The sequence below is a fragment of the Camelus ferus genome, chromosome 16 (genome assembly GCF_009834535.1).
Source record: "Camelus ferus isolate YT-003-E chromosome 16, BCGSAC_Cfer_1.0, whole genome shotgun sequence".
Lineage (NCBI taxonomy): Eukaryota > Metazoa > Chordata > Mammalia > Artiodactyla > Camelidae > Camelus > Camelus ferus.
This window is the reverse complement of record NC_045711.1, coordinates 13123882-13140144: the sequence shown is the minus strand read 5'-3', so window position 1 is coordinate 13140144 and position 16263 is coordinate 13123882. Positions and strand designations below refer to the sequence as shown.

Below are 16263 nucleotides of genomic sequence, written 5' to 3'. Positions count from 1 at the left end.
TCAGAAAGCAGTTGAAAAATTCCTGAATAAACATATAAGCATGGAAGGAATTGAAATGGTTATCAAATAACTCCTTTCAAAAATGGCACAAGGCCCAGATGGGCTAATTCTAGCAAATCTTCAAGGAAGTTATTTCTCATGCTACTTAAATTATTCCAGAGCATAGAAAAGAACAGAAACTTCTCACTTCATTTTATAAGGTTAGAACAACCCAGATACAAAAGGCAATATGAAGAGAAAAAAGTTCAGACAAATTACACTTTTGAACAGATACAAAAATCAAAAATAAAATATGAGCAAAGAATAATATATAACCAGATAAACTTTATTCCAGGAATGCTGGGAGAGTTCAAATTTAGAAAATCACAAAACCACAATGAGATACCACTTCACAGTCACCAGGATGGCTATAATCAAAAGACGGAGTATAAGTATTGATGAGGATGTGGAAAAATTGGAACCCTCATACACCACAGGCAGGAATGTAAAATGGAACAGCTGCTTTGGTAAACAGTCAGGCAGTTCCTCAAAAAGTTAAATACAGAGTTGCCACATGACCTAGCATTTCCACTCCTAGGTTATATACCCAAGAGAAACGAGAACACATACATACAAAAATTTGTACATCAGTGTTCACAGGAGCACTATTTCTCATAACCGTAAGTGGGAACAATCCAAATTGTTTCCTATCCAAAACACCACCTGAAGAATGAATAAATAAAATATGACCTATCTATACAATGAAATATTACTCAACCAAAAACAAAAAAGGAATGAAGTACTCACATATTATAACATGGATAAACCATGAGGACATTATGCTAACTGAAATAGTCGCAAAAGGCCACATATTATATGGTTCTATTTAAATAAAATGTCCAGAAGAGGCAAATCTATAGAGATCAAAAGTAGATTAGTGGTTGTCGAAGGCTGATTTGGTGGTAGGAGGGAGGGAATGGGAAGTGACTACTAATGGGTATGAGGTTTCTTTGGGGGGGGTGACAAAAATTAATTTTTAATAGCTTAATTGAAATATAATTCATGTACCATACAATTCATCAATTTAAAGCATGCAATTCAATGGTTTTTAGTATATTTATAGAGTGGTGCTATTAAAAAATCTTATAAAATCAATCAATGTAATTCATTATATTAGTAATCAAAGCAAAAATATTGTATCCTCATTTTGATTGATGGATTAACATTCCACATATTCTTGATTTAAAACAACAAAAAGGAGCAAACCTCCCAGTAAACCAAGAAAAGAGGTCATCCCTTTGAGCACAACAAAGAATATCTATCTGAAACTAGTAACAGGCAACACACTTAATGATGAAACTCTAGAAGCATTCTCACTCAAGGCAGGAGCAACACAAGGGTGTATCTTACCATTACTACATTCCATTACTTTAAAGTTCTGTCCAATGCAGTAAGACAAGAAAAATAAAAGTACAAGCATTAGAAAAGAAGAGCTAAAATATTCATGATTTGTGGATTATAACTGAATATGAAAAAAATTTGAGAGAAGAGAGTTAACTGGAACACTGTAAGTCAAGATGGTGGCTACAAAGTGGGATGGTGATACGAAGGGCAGAAGGAGGCCATCTGGAAATCTTATTTCTTGATGACTGAGCTAGTTACACAGGTGAGTGGGCTTTGTGAACATTCATCCAGCTGAACATGCATGACTGAAGAGAGAAGACTGGCTAGCCAACATGCCGGAGGGCAGAAAAGGAACACGGTCCCATGTCTCTCCCTCCCCAAGTGGAAGGACTGGTGGGTGAGAGGTGGGGAAATTCCCAGGAGTCTTGAAGGGCAGGCCCAAGTGAGGTCACCCCGTCAGAGCCTGAGCAGCCTCCTGATGGAACCCCAGTGGAATGCAGGGGGTGGGAAATGACACTGTTCACATTGTAGAGCTGCGTCTGGTTGAGATGGGAACGGAGTGGGCTGGGGGATGCAGATGGGAAAAGTCTTCAGGAAGGAGGTGCATCCACTGAGTCACAGAATATCAGCGCTGAAGATGGTCTTCGTGACCCAACCTCTTATTTTACAGAAGAGAAAACTGAGGCCCAGAGAAGTGAAGGCACTTGCCCAAAGTCACCTCTGCCCCGTACTAGCAGTTTTCCTTGACAGGGTTTATACAGACTAGAGATGAGACACAGCCAGGTACGGTGGTGGAAAGCAAGACTCCAGAGCCACACTACCTAGATTCTAACCGCAACGCCATCATTGCTAATGGTGAGGACTTGGGCAAGGCACGTATCCTCCACATGCCTCTTTTTTCACCTGTAAAAACAGTAAATAAATTTAAATGCGTACAACTGCTTTCGACAGAGCACACAATCAACGTATAACCAGGATATGCTAAAGCTGAACGGATACCTACCCTAGGACCCGAGATTTCACTTCTAGATACATACCCAACAGAAATGCATTCAAATGTGCATCCAAAGACCTGGACAAGTGTGGCCTCCACAGAGTTATTTTTAATGCTAAAATCTGGAAACAACACCATAAACGGAACAGACAGGTAAATTTATACATAAATGAGAATGAATAAAACCACTGCTACCCAGGGGTAAATACCACAAATGGACTACAGAGCAAAAGCAACCAGAATACGATTCCATTTACACAAAATTCAAAAACAGTCAAAACCAGTGCATGGTGGGAAGAGGGTGTGGTGACTGAAGGGGAGCTCAGGGCAGTTTCTGGGGTCCTGGTTATGCAAGTGTATCTAATCATGAAAAGGCTTTGAGCTGTGCACTTGGCATCCACGTGCCTTTCTGTACTTATACTACACTTCAGTAAAGAAACTGACTTAGTCATAATCATTATAGAACCCATCTCATAAGGCTGTTATGAGGATTAAATGAGGTAATATTCATGAAGTGTTTAGAACAGAGTGTGGCAATAATGAGGGCCACAGAAATGTGTGCTGATAAAAAGCTCCATGTCTAATTTTTCTAAACAGGACATGTGGCTGGCCAACAGGTACCTGAAAAGATGCTCAACATCGCTACTTATCAGGGAAATGCAAATCCAAACCACAATGAGATGTCACCTCGCACCTGTCAGAATGACCATCATCAAAGAGAACACAAGTAACAAATGTTGGTGAGGAGGTGGAGAAAAGGGAAGCATCATACCCCATAGGTAGGAATGTAAATTGGTGTAGCCACTGTGAAAAACAGCATGGAGGTTTCTCAAAAAACTAAAAATAGAACTACCATATGACCCAGCAATTCCACTCCTGGGTATACATCCAAAAAAACACAAAAACACTAATTCGAAAAGATCCATGCACCCCCAATGTTTATAGCAGCACTATTTACAAGAGCCAAGACATTGAAGCCAGCTAAATATCCATCAAGAGATGGATGGATAAAGAAGATGTGGTGTATGTATACAATGGAATACTACTCGGCCATAAAAAAGAATGAAATTTTGCCATTTGCATCGACATGGATGGACTTGGAGAGCATTATGCTAAGTAAAGCAAGCCAAACAGAGAAAGACAAATACTGTATGATATCACTTACATGCGGAATCTAAAAAATACAACCAACTAGTGAATATAACAAAAAAGAAGCAGACTCACAGATACAGAGAACAAACTAGTGATTACCAGTGGGGAGAGGGAGGGGGAAGGGGCAATATAGGGATAGAGGATGAAGAGGTACAAACTCTTAGGTATAAAATAAGCTACAAGGATGTGCTGTACAACACGGGGAATAGAGCCCATCTTTTATAACTATGAGTGGAGTATAACCTTTACAAATCATGAATCACTATATTATACACCTGTAACTTATGTAATATACAGCAACTATTCTTCAATTTTAAAAAAGTTTTTTAAGAAAAAAGAAACAGCCCCAAATCTAGGTAGAGCACTAGCACTCTGCCTCGGGGTCTCCTTCCTGTGCCCCTCCTCTGAGCCCCCTCCTTGGCACAGTGCAAGGGCCCCTCTCACTCCCCACCCTACCCCATAGACCAGCGTAGTCTTGAGCGAAGCCCCCAGGACACGGAGGCACTGAAGGCACAGAGAGCTTAAATCACACGCCCCAGGTCACACACGCCCAGCACTTTCTCCCAGGCAGTCTGAAGCTGGAGACAGGTTCTCTCAACCATAACCCCTGCTACACACATCTTGGTATTTCATACGTTATCAAAGAGAACCCTGTGCTCCCTGATCTTGATTTTAGAACTAAATCACTTCTATGCACCAGGAAAATCAGAACTTGCTTTTCACTTAAATGTGGGTCACGGTTCGGCAGACACCTTCGATTTAAAACAACAAACAACTCTCTCACCTTGGCTCCAACCACAAACCCGGGTGAGAAGAAGGGAGGACGCCCAGTCCCGTTCCTCCCTGGCACGTCAGGGCATCGTGATGGCCAATCTGCCCCAAACCGGGTTTAAGCCCGATTGGTTTCCCTGGGTTGGAGGGAGACACAGCCTCCTTCCTCGTGGCAGCAGGGAAGGCCAAGCACTTCCTCACCGCGATTCTCCCTGGGGCTGAGCCGGGAGCGAGACAGGGCTGGGTCTGGGAATAAAGAGTTGGCTGAGATCAAGCTGCCCACCTCTGAGGTCTGGCTGCGGGGAGAGGAAACAAGCTGGCCGCAGGACGCAGAGCAGGGGGGGCCGGTGTCCAACAGCCCTGCCCTGGGGCGCCCAACCCAAAGGTACTTTCATGTTTTGGAGGCCAAATTCTGTATCTGTAAACACAATGTGTTTCCTTTTTCATGCTGGGGTTGGAGCTGTTATTGTTCAGCCCTTTCTGCGATGGCCCAAATGTAAGCAGAGGGCTAGCCCGTGCAGAGTCCTGGGCCTCGGATGCCCCGCAGACAAGGTTTGGGGTTGAGAGCCTGGCTCCTAGGTTGGGAAGAGCCCAAGGTCATTTCCTTCGCATTCTGGGGCAGCTCTGGCCTTCTCCCAATCCAGGGGACCCTGCACGGGAACTTCAGAGCTGACTGCCCCGGGGAGACCACTCTTTTCAGGGAACTGTGGTCTCTCACACTCTTGACATGGAAGAAAACAAAAGCTACGACAGAGCAGATGCAGGAGGCAAACGTGAAGTGGACCCCAATGCAATCCTTTCCTGGTACCGGAGCCAGATCCGGAACCTGCTTCCTCTCAAGACCCTCAGCACCTTCCCTGTGTCCTGGGCGCTGAGCAAAAAGCTCCTCACTTTGGGGGCTCCCCATGCTTACAGTTCAGAACAAGTATCCACCTCTCACATGCACACCCTCCCCAACGAATGTATCCCACCTGCGGGGAGGGCATCACTTCATACCTCTTTACCCCGCCAGACCCAACAGAGCCACCTGACCACTGACTGCTCCAGAAACATCCACTTACAGGGTACATCTTTGTCTGTAGGCTAGGGGAGCAGGGGAAGGTCTTCTAGGACCCATGTCATATAGTTTCCATCTCCCAGGCTAATACTGATTAAGTAGTAATGGCTGCCTAGAGAATTATATTGAAAAGGAGTCTAATACACTAAGACCATTTCTGGACGTTGGAGAAAAGAGTGCTGTGATTGATTAGCAATGCCTGCCCTGGTTTCAGAATTGGGAAGCAGTGGTGCGTTTGCTAAGTATTCCACAGCCACTCCAAGAAGCCACGAAGACCGGAATCAGGCAGCAGAAACTGTCTATCACTTTGGGCCGTTCCATCAAACATGGAATGTAATACAACATATAGGTGCTCAGGAAACTGAAAGAGATCAATCTCATTTCCTTGTTACCTAAGACTCATTTATTCAAATCCAGCCCATTTAAAGGTGCCTGTGGTCCTATGGATTGTCTAATTTAGGTGTGGAGCCTCTAGAATATGTGAAAAAATACGACATGACAACCAATAATCTCTCTTACCGATAGGCAGAAAAGGACTGGGGAAAATCTAGCAATAGCATCAGCCAAGAGGGGACACGAATGGGCCCCCAAATGAAACTGGACCACTTGCACCGAGGGCTGATACCTCGCACACCTTCCCTAGGCTGGGCCTGAATCCTCCAGAGACAGACTTCTAGCCCCTCCTTTCAGGCCGAGTTGGGAGGATTCATTGGTTACCAGTTGATGGGGTGAACTTTCTGTTCTCTTAGTGTTACTTTCTGCCTTTCAAGGTTTTCACCCAACAAATTTACTCTGACCTCTGAAAAGCCACCCATCCCTTTAAATAACCTGGAATCCTGCCACAGCTACAGAGAAGTCTTTCTTCTGGATCTTCTTTATATGCGTAAGTGCACTGCAAAACGATTAGAGCCTTAGCTCCAGCTAATACATGAACCCCGACGGCAGAAGGCTCAGAGGTCTCCGGGAAGGACCCCAACACAGGCAAAGGCAGAGCACATTTCTCCATTCCTCAGCAGTGCTCCTGAACCACTGGTGCACCTGTCCCCTGGATGACACCATCCCTTGTTCTCTGAGCGCCATCGGATGCCTCTGATAGAAACATCTCCTGCAGAGGAGGCTTGGGGCAGGCGCTTAAGTGTTGGAAGAGAATGGCTTATACGAGAGGCATTTCACTTCTCATCCATCCCATGACCACCGTCCCTTCTCTTGGTCAGAGGGCAGACCTGGCACAAAATGCTACAGGCAGGGTTGAACACACACCTCGCCCAGGCCTCTCAGGAGCTAGGGAAGGAAGCGTTATCTCTGGAGGCAAAGAACTGACAATTGGAATGGGTCTCTGCCTTCTGACGTGGGGGAAATTCACGTAAATTATATGGCATTTCAAAGACAAATTAAAATCTAATTTTAAGTATACAATAGGGATACATTTGGGGTACACAGGGATACAGAAATGCAATTCTGAACTTCCCATGTTGTGCTGTACCCATGACAGCAGGCAGCATGGAGGCGAACAGCCCTGGGTCTGAGGATGTCCCAGGCAGCTCACTTATCTCAGTGCTGTTCAGAATCGTCCCTCGGAGCTGCTGACAACAGGACACGGCTTTCACTTGATCAGCCTCATGCAAGCGCCGCTGACCCCTCCTGCTCTCCGCATATGCAACAGCGTCACCGAGCAAGCCAAGATGTGCCCTGTCCCCACTGAGTTTGGTTTGTGTAAAAGCTGCCCTTTGGTGGCACGGACATCTGGTTTCAAAAGGCTTCCATTCCTTGTGACAATCTGATTAACTGAAACAAAGCACGTGTAAAGCACCTGCTACAGTGCCTGGCACTTAGTAGGGGTTTGTGGTCTGTCTTCAAGATGTAACCTGACAACCCCCTTGCACTGACATTCTAAACTCCCAGGCCACCCAAACCGACGCTGAGTCCTCCGAGCCTGCGGAATGGCTGACGTGTGTCTTCCCAGACGACAGGCAAAATGCAGCGGGCCACTCTGCAAGTATTAGGCTTAAATCCTGAGCATTTCAAAAGCCCCCAGAGACCTCAGGTCTCCCTCTAATGAAAAGCACTGCAGAAACCCAAGGTATGATTATCACTTCTGAAAGGAAGAAAAAAGATACTGGCTCACAAAATACCCATACTAGTGCATCAGCAGATAAGACTGTTTTATAATCCAGTTCCCTAGAGAGCCATTTATTTTGGTCGGGCCAGTGTGCACAGCAGACGCCGTAGAAGCCATCAAGATAACACGAATAACAACCCAGTGGACTTTTGAAGTGTAAACATAAAAGTCTATTAAGAATACAATGTTGGTTTAATCCCAAGACAAAAAATTTACTTAATGAAAAGCACAACTCATCTCAAGAAGGAAATATCGATACCAGCTGTGAGCAGAAAATGAGGGGGGATTCCTTCCAGGGAACATCTGAATTTCAACCCACTGCCTTTCCAATATTTACTCTGGACATAAAGTCTCAAATACTTTTCCAAGGATCTCATTTTTCAGGAGGAGGAGGTCAGAGAGAAGTCTGGGCAGGGCCAAAGGAGAGCTTGGCAAAACCTGAAAATGTACAGACACACCCCAGAAGGTTTACCCTGAGACAGCTCTGTCTGGCTTCTCTGGGTAGAGTGGGGGGCAGCCTCCTGGCCCACCAGGTGCTAATGAGGACCCCAGCAGAGATCCTCACTCCAGCTGCCAAGGGGCCAACAGAGATAAATGATAGCCCTGTGCTAATGACGCACGCACTGCACCTACAGGATATGCCACTAAACGCCTCTCTTCAACAACCACACTTCTGAGCCACTTCCTAGAATTTTTCAATATGTTCTGGAGAAGCAACAGGATACTGAGCACTAGGGAGAAAGGAGAAGGCCTAATTTAAAAGGGTTTTCTGATCACAAGTTCTGTTCCACCAGCTTTGAGAGATTACGGGCCCTGAAATCAAGGAAGACCTGGCCATCGGCAACACCTGTGCATGCGGAGACGCTTAAACCCTCTTCACTTACATTCCTAAAAACTCCCAGCCCCCACCAGGCCTGATGGCTAAAAGAGAGGACAACTTGTTACAGACAATTTCATACTTCAGTATGTCTGAATATAATGAATATGTTATATGACATGATGTGACGTTATAGAACGGAGTGGAATACAACACAACTAGGGAACCACCTCTAATTCTAGCAAGAGGTTAACGGGCTGGTCCAACTATTCTCCTATCCAGGCAGACCTCATTTTATGGCACTTCACTTACCTGAGTTTCGTAGATGCTACATTTTTTTTTTTTTAATTGAAGGTCTGGGGCAACCCTGCCCCAAGCAAGTCTATCGGAGCCATTTTCCAACAGCATTTGCTCACTTCATGCCTCTGTATCACATGTTGGAATTCTTTGCAAGATTTCAAACTTTTTCATCATTACACATGTGTTACGGTGATTTGCGAGTGGTGATCTTTGATGCTACTACTACAACTTGCTGAAGGTTAGGACGATGGTGAGCATTTTTTAGCAATAAAGTACTTTTAAATTAAGGTATGTACATTTTTTTAGACAAAACCCTATTGCACGCTTACTAGACGACAGTATAATGTAAACAACTTTTACAGGTACTGGGAAGCCGAGAAAGTCATGCGACTCGCTTTCCTGCGTATTTGTTTTATTGCAGGTGGTCTGGAATGAACCTGCTGTATCTCTGAGGTCTGCCTATACACGGAAATGTAACTGTCATTCATTCACCCATCCATCCATTCCATGGGGAGGCACACAGAGGATGCAATAAAACAAAGCATACACATTGGGCTGGAATCCCAGCTCCACCACCTACGAGCTATATGGCTTTGGGTAAACCATTTAATATCTCTAGGTTATGATTTCCTCATCTGTAAAATAAGGACAATAATAGGGCCTATTATAACCATAGTTGTGATGATTAAATGACTAATGAGTTTGGCAAAAAATGAGTCCTCAAGGGTTAATCATGTAATGACAATAATTATAATAATTACCATGACGATAAAAACACGCACCCATCTACAGTGACGTACCAGACTCTGGACTAAGGAGCAAATCATGCTAGCCTTCTGATTTTGCAAGCGTCTTTAGTGGGCCGTTCAATTTCTCATGGCAACACCTTCCATATAACCTCCCTCTGCCACCGGGGATGATGGTGGGCCCGAGCACCAGAGCCATTTACAGCATGAGGAACCCCCCTCCAAACCATGTTTAAACAATTATGAGCATTACATTGCAGGTACCCATAACCAGAGGAGGCCAGCCCAGCACAGTGCGCTCATCTTGCAGAGTCGTCTTTTGTGTGGGTTTTGGGTTTCAGCTGGGCCACGCAAAGCCTTCAGAGTGAGTGGCAAAACAAGTTTTCATAAGCTCACCCTGTCACAAACCAGGCAGGGGTTCATGCTGACATCCCCACAGTAAGATTAAACAGCATGCTTCGTCAGAAACTAAATACTAACACAGCTCTGACGTCAGGGGGACATTGATTAAAACTGATGTCAATAATTTATGAAACACAATATGGTCTTCAGATGCTCTTTTTACAAAGAGGAAGGGGTTGGAGTTGGGGGGAGAAAAGGGCCTAGCAACCCAGGTGGTTTAAAACTGTTCATGCATTTTCTCTTGAATGTCCACACCCCCCCCCCATGCACGGATGCTTCTTTACATGATGAATATAAATGCATATGTGCATAGGAACATGTGAACATCGCTGGTACATATGGGCGGAAGAAAGTATTTAGTTATTCCACGGAGAGCTGTCGAGGCTGTAACGTTATACGTGGTGTTGTCTTTCATATTGTTTTGGGTTCCCCCCAACCCCGGAAGAAATCCAAAATTGCATTTAAAATAAAGTTGGGCCTTACAAAAGTTCACATTTATTCCACAGAGAACTCAACCTTGAAAGAACACTGAAAAGAAAGCTGGATGAAAGAAAACCTATAGGATACAGGCATTTCTTAGTCAGCTGAAAGTACCTGGGCCCTGCCTAGAATCATTCAGTCAAATAATAATACCGATTTTTTTTTAAGTTTTAGGATTTGGGGGGCAAGGGGGCTGGTGAGAGGGTTAAAGGAAGGATGCCAATTTAGTCTATTATAAATCATGTCTCATTTAGAAAGGCAAAGAGAAAAGCACAGTGATAATGACAACCCCCTTTTTTTTTAAATCAAGACTCATTTTTTAAAAGAAAAATATATGCTTTACTTTGCCTTAGCTGTAAATAATCTGGGTAGCCCGGCTTTATATGTCAACAGTGTGAAATTCACAAGATGGGATTATGTTGGGAAAAAAAATCTGAGCCGCTGATAGTACAAAAGTTAGTGTTTGAAGGATTTATTAATGCTTTTTTCCTAGCACAGTGCCCTGTAGTGTCTCAGAACACCTGTCAAATACTAATTCATTCACATACCTCCACTTCAGGGCCTTTTCATAAAAAGCTCGACCTTTACTTGTAAATCACTTCTAAATTGTCTTTGCTGACTTTCTCTTTTGCGGAATGATGGCAAAATCACTAAGACTTCAATTAAGACTTTATGGGAACTTCAACCTGACATTCCCGGGGCTATATCTACAAGGTATCAGAACATCTATTCAAAAAGGAAACTATAAATAACTTTTAACATTGTTGAATTGGCTTGGCTTTTATGAGATGACTGAATAATTGGCAAGATTTAAAGATACTTTGACTACTGAGAATTAAAATAACTTCAGTAAAAACCAGAAAATATTGTCAGCCGATTATTTGTCATGTAGATTATGTACTTATTAGGCCTAATTAAACTTTTTGAACAAAAAGGCCCACTAATTACGTTAGTTAATATGTTGATCGCTCAATTTGGTTTAAAAATAAACCGGTCAATCCAATTTGTGCACAGAGTTAGTGCTTTGGTCAAAAGACAAAATCCTCAACTATAGAGATTATTTCAAGTGCGTGGCCATTGTTATAACAATTGCCGGTTACGTCTCCACATCCAAAGTGACAGGGAGAGATGGGGGTGGGTGGTATCTGAACAATACCAACGCTGCTAAGACGAATTTTCAAGCCAGTAAAATGTTACCATAATATCCAGTTTATTTGCCTCAACGTATTCCCTTGTATTTTTTCCAATCAGTCCCTGCCAGTGACAATGAGAAGTTATCCTTCATGTGCACAGACAAACTAAAACTGATAGCAAAACCCTGGGAAGCCTTTTAAATGTCAATGAAGGGTTTTTACGCACAAGAGGAAGAAAAGAGGAAAGGGGGAGAAGAAAGAGAAGAGATGGGAAAAAACAACATTTCTGAAGGAACTGAGCAGATCAAAGGAGTTTTACTCCCAAAGACCACTAAGTCCGGGTATAACCACTATCTTGCCATCGAATCCTGAAAAGTCTCTTCAAACTGGCAACCAGTTCTGTCCCTTAAAGGAGGGGGGATGAACGGAAGTGGGACACTCGGAGTGTAAAAATGGAGGCCCAGCCAGGCAACAGGAGGGATGGGCCTCTGCAGACCAGGATGCCTGACCGGGCCTCAGTGCCGATCCGGCTCTCCAAAACATGTTTTCCATTCCAAAAGTCTGCATCCACAGTCATGAGGCACAAACTATTCGACAACAACATGACACAATTAATCAGAACCAGACCTCAAAACGTGTGTTTGTGGGGACCCAGCGAACTTTGTAACGTGCCTCAGAGGCTGAAGCAACTGAAGAGACTCACACTGGCTGCCTGGGGTGGGGGCAGGGGGAGGGAGTATCCGTATTACACGAAAAATGAACACCAAACGGTATGGTGACAAACCAAATAATTTTCAGTAAAATGAAATGTGGGGTTTGGAAATGTACACCTTATCGTGGAAAAAGGGAGTGGGGTCTTACTACTTTTCCCTTCCTTTTTTGTTGTTTCCTCCTGGGGAGAAACTGATGCCTCAGGGTTTCTACAGCAGCAAAGTCCTAAAATTCAGAAACAGAATGGATCCCTTTTTTTAAGCCTCATTTCTGACCCAGCAGTATCCACCAGGGCTGGTTTTGTCAGATTTCTCTTCCAGGCACCTAGATCCCATTAAAATTAGAATCTGCGCCCTTAGTTAATTCGGAACTGTTTAATTTCACCAAATCCTGAAGCTAACCAAAAAAAAAAAAATCTGGTATTCTTTTTTGGATAGGGATTGAATTAGTTTAAAATAATTAGTGAACTCCCTTTGTAATCTGTAGGTAGTAATTGATTTAAATCACATCATTCTTTTGTTAACTTAAACACGCTGTGCAAAAGGAAAATACATACTGTTTTTTCCAAGCCATAAAAGACAAATGGAGGACGCAGAAATGATATTCGTCGGGTACCGAACTGGCCCCAAACTGCAAATCCCTTTGCCATCTCCCAAGGGACTTGTGGTCGCGGAGCTGGAACTTCCCGGGAACCGGGCCGGGGTCCCCAACAGGGCGCTCAGCTGCAGATTAGGAAAGGGGGGTGGGGTGGGGCGGAGGTGGATCCCAGGGTCCGGCCAAACTAAGGGGAAGGCAATGAGCTTTTGCCTTTGAATCCGGGGTTAGGAGGACCCGTCAGCAAATTTTCCTGCAAAGCCTTCTCCCGCAGCATTTCTCGTTCTTCTTCTTGGCTTCGCACAGTGCACTAGACCCAAACCCGAGAGTCCACGGCCAGTGCCAGGCGCACGAGTGGACCGGCTCTCTGCCCTCCTTGGTCCAGGACATCCGGAACGCGCCTCCCACCATTCCCACATCCACGCAGCTGGCGACCCTCAGCGGCGGAGTCCACCGGCGCTCCGGAGAACCCACGGTCGCGAGACCCAGGAGCAGCCGCCCCGGTCCCCACCCGCCGCCCCCGTCCCCGCGGCGCCCCACTCACCCACGCACTCGTTGGCCTCGCGGGCGGTGGCGCGCTGCCAGGGCCGGTCATAGTGGAAAGGCTTGCAGCGGTCGCACTCCGGACCGGCTGTGCTGTGCCTGCAGTCGCACACCAGGCTGTCGTCGCGGTCGCGCACGCAGCGGGCCGCGTGGCCGTTGCACTTGCAGCGACCGCCCACCTGCAGGTCCGACACGGCGTAGAAGTACGAGTCGCGCGCCAGCTCCGAGTCGTCCTCGTTCTCGTCGCCGAACGTGTGCAGGCGGCTGAAGGCCACGCGGATGTCGGTGGCCGTGACCCAGTCTTGCAACACGGGCGAGTTGTCGAAGTCGTGCGCCGAGGGCCGCCCGTCCAGAGTGCTGAAGGCGATGAGGCCTCCCGAGAGCGGGCGCATGTCGGTGTGCGAGTCAGTGCACACGGCCTCCTGCTCGTTCTGCTTGGTGATGGGTGCGCGGTGCGGCCGGTTGTACATCTTGCGGCACTGCGTGGAATAGAACTGAAAGGGCACCCACGTGCGCCCGTAGTCCATGGACTTGTAGATGGCCATAGACTCCGGCCGTGGCGAGCAGAACTGCAGGCTCACGTAGGTCACCTCGAACTTCTTGCCGAGAGACAGCGTAAGCGTGACGTTGTGCGGGAACTGCAGGTAGTTCTCCGACTGCCAGCACGTCAGGTTGTGTGGGTTGTTGAGATCGGTGAGGAAGGCGGGCGGGTGCGCCTTCTTGGGGTCCGACGCGTTGCAGAGGTGGCAGGAGCGCAGCCGCTCCTCGCCGCGCTCGCTCACCACGCAGTAGCGCGCCGGGGGCCGGCCGCAGGTGCTGGACACGCGCACGTCCTTGCCGAAGGCCGCGTTGACAAAGTCGGGGATGCAGCGGCGCGGGTGGCCGTTCTCGTCCGAGCAGGGGTCGGGCTGCGCCGCCTGGCCGGCGAACATGCTGAGCCCGGGCCCGCCGCGCACCGCGCCCACCAGGCACGCCACTGCCGCCAGCGCCGCCAGCGCCTCCCACACTGCGCGCATCATGCTGCGTCCAGCCTGCCCCGGCCCCGCCGCGCCGAAGAGTCGTTCTGCCCGCCGCAGAAGGCGCCTGCGGAGAAAGGGGAGCCGAGCTCAGCCAGCCCGCCCCGCTCCCTCCACCCGCCGGGGGCGCGGCGAGCGGGGGCGCGGGCAAACGCCCGGCTTCCCCGGCACCAAGCCCGCGGCCGAACGCCCGCCTCGCTTCCCCGCGTCCCGGGGGCAGGCAAATCCAGGGACCCCCCCCAAGCCCGCACGGCCCGCGCCTCTTCTTCCCTACCGGCGGCGAGTCGGGATCACTCGGCTTCCCCGCCACCACCGCCTCCACGCCGCCCTTGGGTCATGCCCGCGCCCGTCTGCCTGTCCGCGGCCGGCCCGCCAGTATCCCAAATCTCGGACACAGGAGAGCTCGTGGGCCCCCCAGAGCCCGCACGGCCCGCGCCCCCTCCTCCCCGCAGCCCAGGGTCCCGTTCCTCTGTGTCGAATCGCAACCCCGCCGGCGAGTCCGCGTTCGGGACTTTACCTCTGGAGACGGCAAAAGAGAAAGAAAAGTTTGCCCGGCCCCGGCCGGGGAGCCCGCGCGCCGGACGGCGGAGAGCCTCTCGCTGGCTGCTAGCAGGCGCGTCCTGCCTCAGCGCGGGCTTGCCAGCTCCATGCCCGGCGCGGCCGCCGCTGCCCCAGCCCCGGCCCGGCCCGGCCCGGCCGCCGCCGCCGCCTCTCTCTCTCGAGTGACGACGCGACCGCCCGGCTCCCGCCGCTTCAGCCGCCGTGCGAGTGCCGCCCAGCCCGCGCCCGGGGCGCACACACACTCCCGCTGGCTGGCGCGCACTCACACACGCACGCACGCCCCCAAAGGCTCCGCCGCCGCCGCCGCCGCCGCCGCCGCCGCCGCCGCCGCCGCCGCCACTCGCGCTGGGAGTGGGGGGCGGAGGGGAGCGCGGGGGCGGGGGGCGGGGCCGCCGGGCGGGGCGCCGGCCAATAACGTCGGCGAGTTGCCGCCCGCTCGCGAGCAAAGTTTTAACCCCGGGAAAGAAGAAAGTTAAAGGGAAGCGGCCCGGGACCTGGAGAGAGCGGGAGCACGATCGGGTGGGAACCCGGGCGCCCGAGAAAGAGAAGCAGAGACAAAGAGAAAGCGAGGAAAGCGCCCGGGGAAACCCCGGAGAGGGGGGCTGGGCCCGGCGCGCACCCCGCCGAGGGAGGAGGGGCCGGCCGGGGACCGTCCGCGTCGCCCCGGCCCTGCGCTGCCGGGAGAGCCCCGCAGGTTTCCGCCAGCCCCACGCCCAGGGGAGCGCTCAGGCGGCGGGGGAGTGGGAGATTTTTCTCCCTCCTGGTCCCGGGCAAACACATCTGTGTTTGTTTTCTTTGCCGCGTCGGGGTCGGGCCTTCCTCTAACCCAGCCTGATGGCCGCGGTGGCACCGCGTACAGGGCCGTGCCCCGTGGGCAGACAGCCCGGGATCGGGAGGAAGAGGAGGATGGAACCTCTGCTGGCTTACTCCTCCTGCCCCAAGCCCCTGGAGTCCGGCGAGAAGGAGCTCTGACTCCCCACCCCAAGCCCCCCACCCCCCCGCACAGTTGTCACCATGCTGTGGGCCTCTGTTGGGAACGCGGCCCCTTTCCTGCCGGAGGAGCTGTAGTGGGCTGGAGGGTGAAGTGGGGAAAAAGCCTGACAGCATCTGGGCACTGGCCAACGCCCCTCCCGGACGGCCCTGCCAGGCCTCTGTCTAGCTGCCCCCAGATACAGAGGCAGCTTTATAGGTCCTTATTGGCTCAGTTTTTAAGGGTGCTGTAGCCCATACTATCTCTTGGGAGCCCAGAACAGCTTTGCAAGTAGGTATTAAACTCTCATTTTGCAGATGAGGAAACTCAGGTCTCAGGAGGTAAGAAACTTGACCAAGATGTCCCAGCTAGTAAACATCCAGGAATAGAAAGAAACCTGGCTCCTTCCTGTCCTCCCGTTTGTCAAATGGATAGTCCCACCCAACTGTAGTCTCATAGGGCATCCTCAGGGCCACCCAGATTCTCCTTCCCTTCCTCTCTGCCACACTAACAA

General features: G+C 49.2%; 1 protein-coding gene across 2 annotated transcripts in view; it reads right to left on the bottom strand.

Moving 5' to 3' along the window:
* Positions 1 to 16263, bottom strand: part of NTN1 (netrin 1) — a 178479-nt gene that overhangs the window by 148597 nt on the left and 13619 nt on the right. Inside the window, exons 1-2 of one of the 2 annotated variants that reach the window (XM_032498786.1) lie at positions 14736 to 15037; positions 13204 to 14285 (exon numbers count right to left, since the gene is read on the bottom strand). In XM_032498786.1, coding sequence (XP_032354677.1) covers positions 13204 to 14221 — 1018 coding nt within the window. In that variant the 5' untranslated portion in view covers positions 14222 to 14285; positions 14736 to 15037. Of the gene's footprint in view, positions 1 to 13203; positions 14286 to 14735; positions 15038 to 16263 lie in introns of those variants that run through there. The other variant, XM_032498787.1, reaches the window with a different exon arrangement.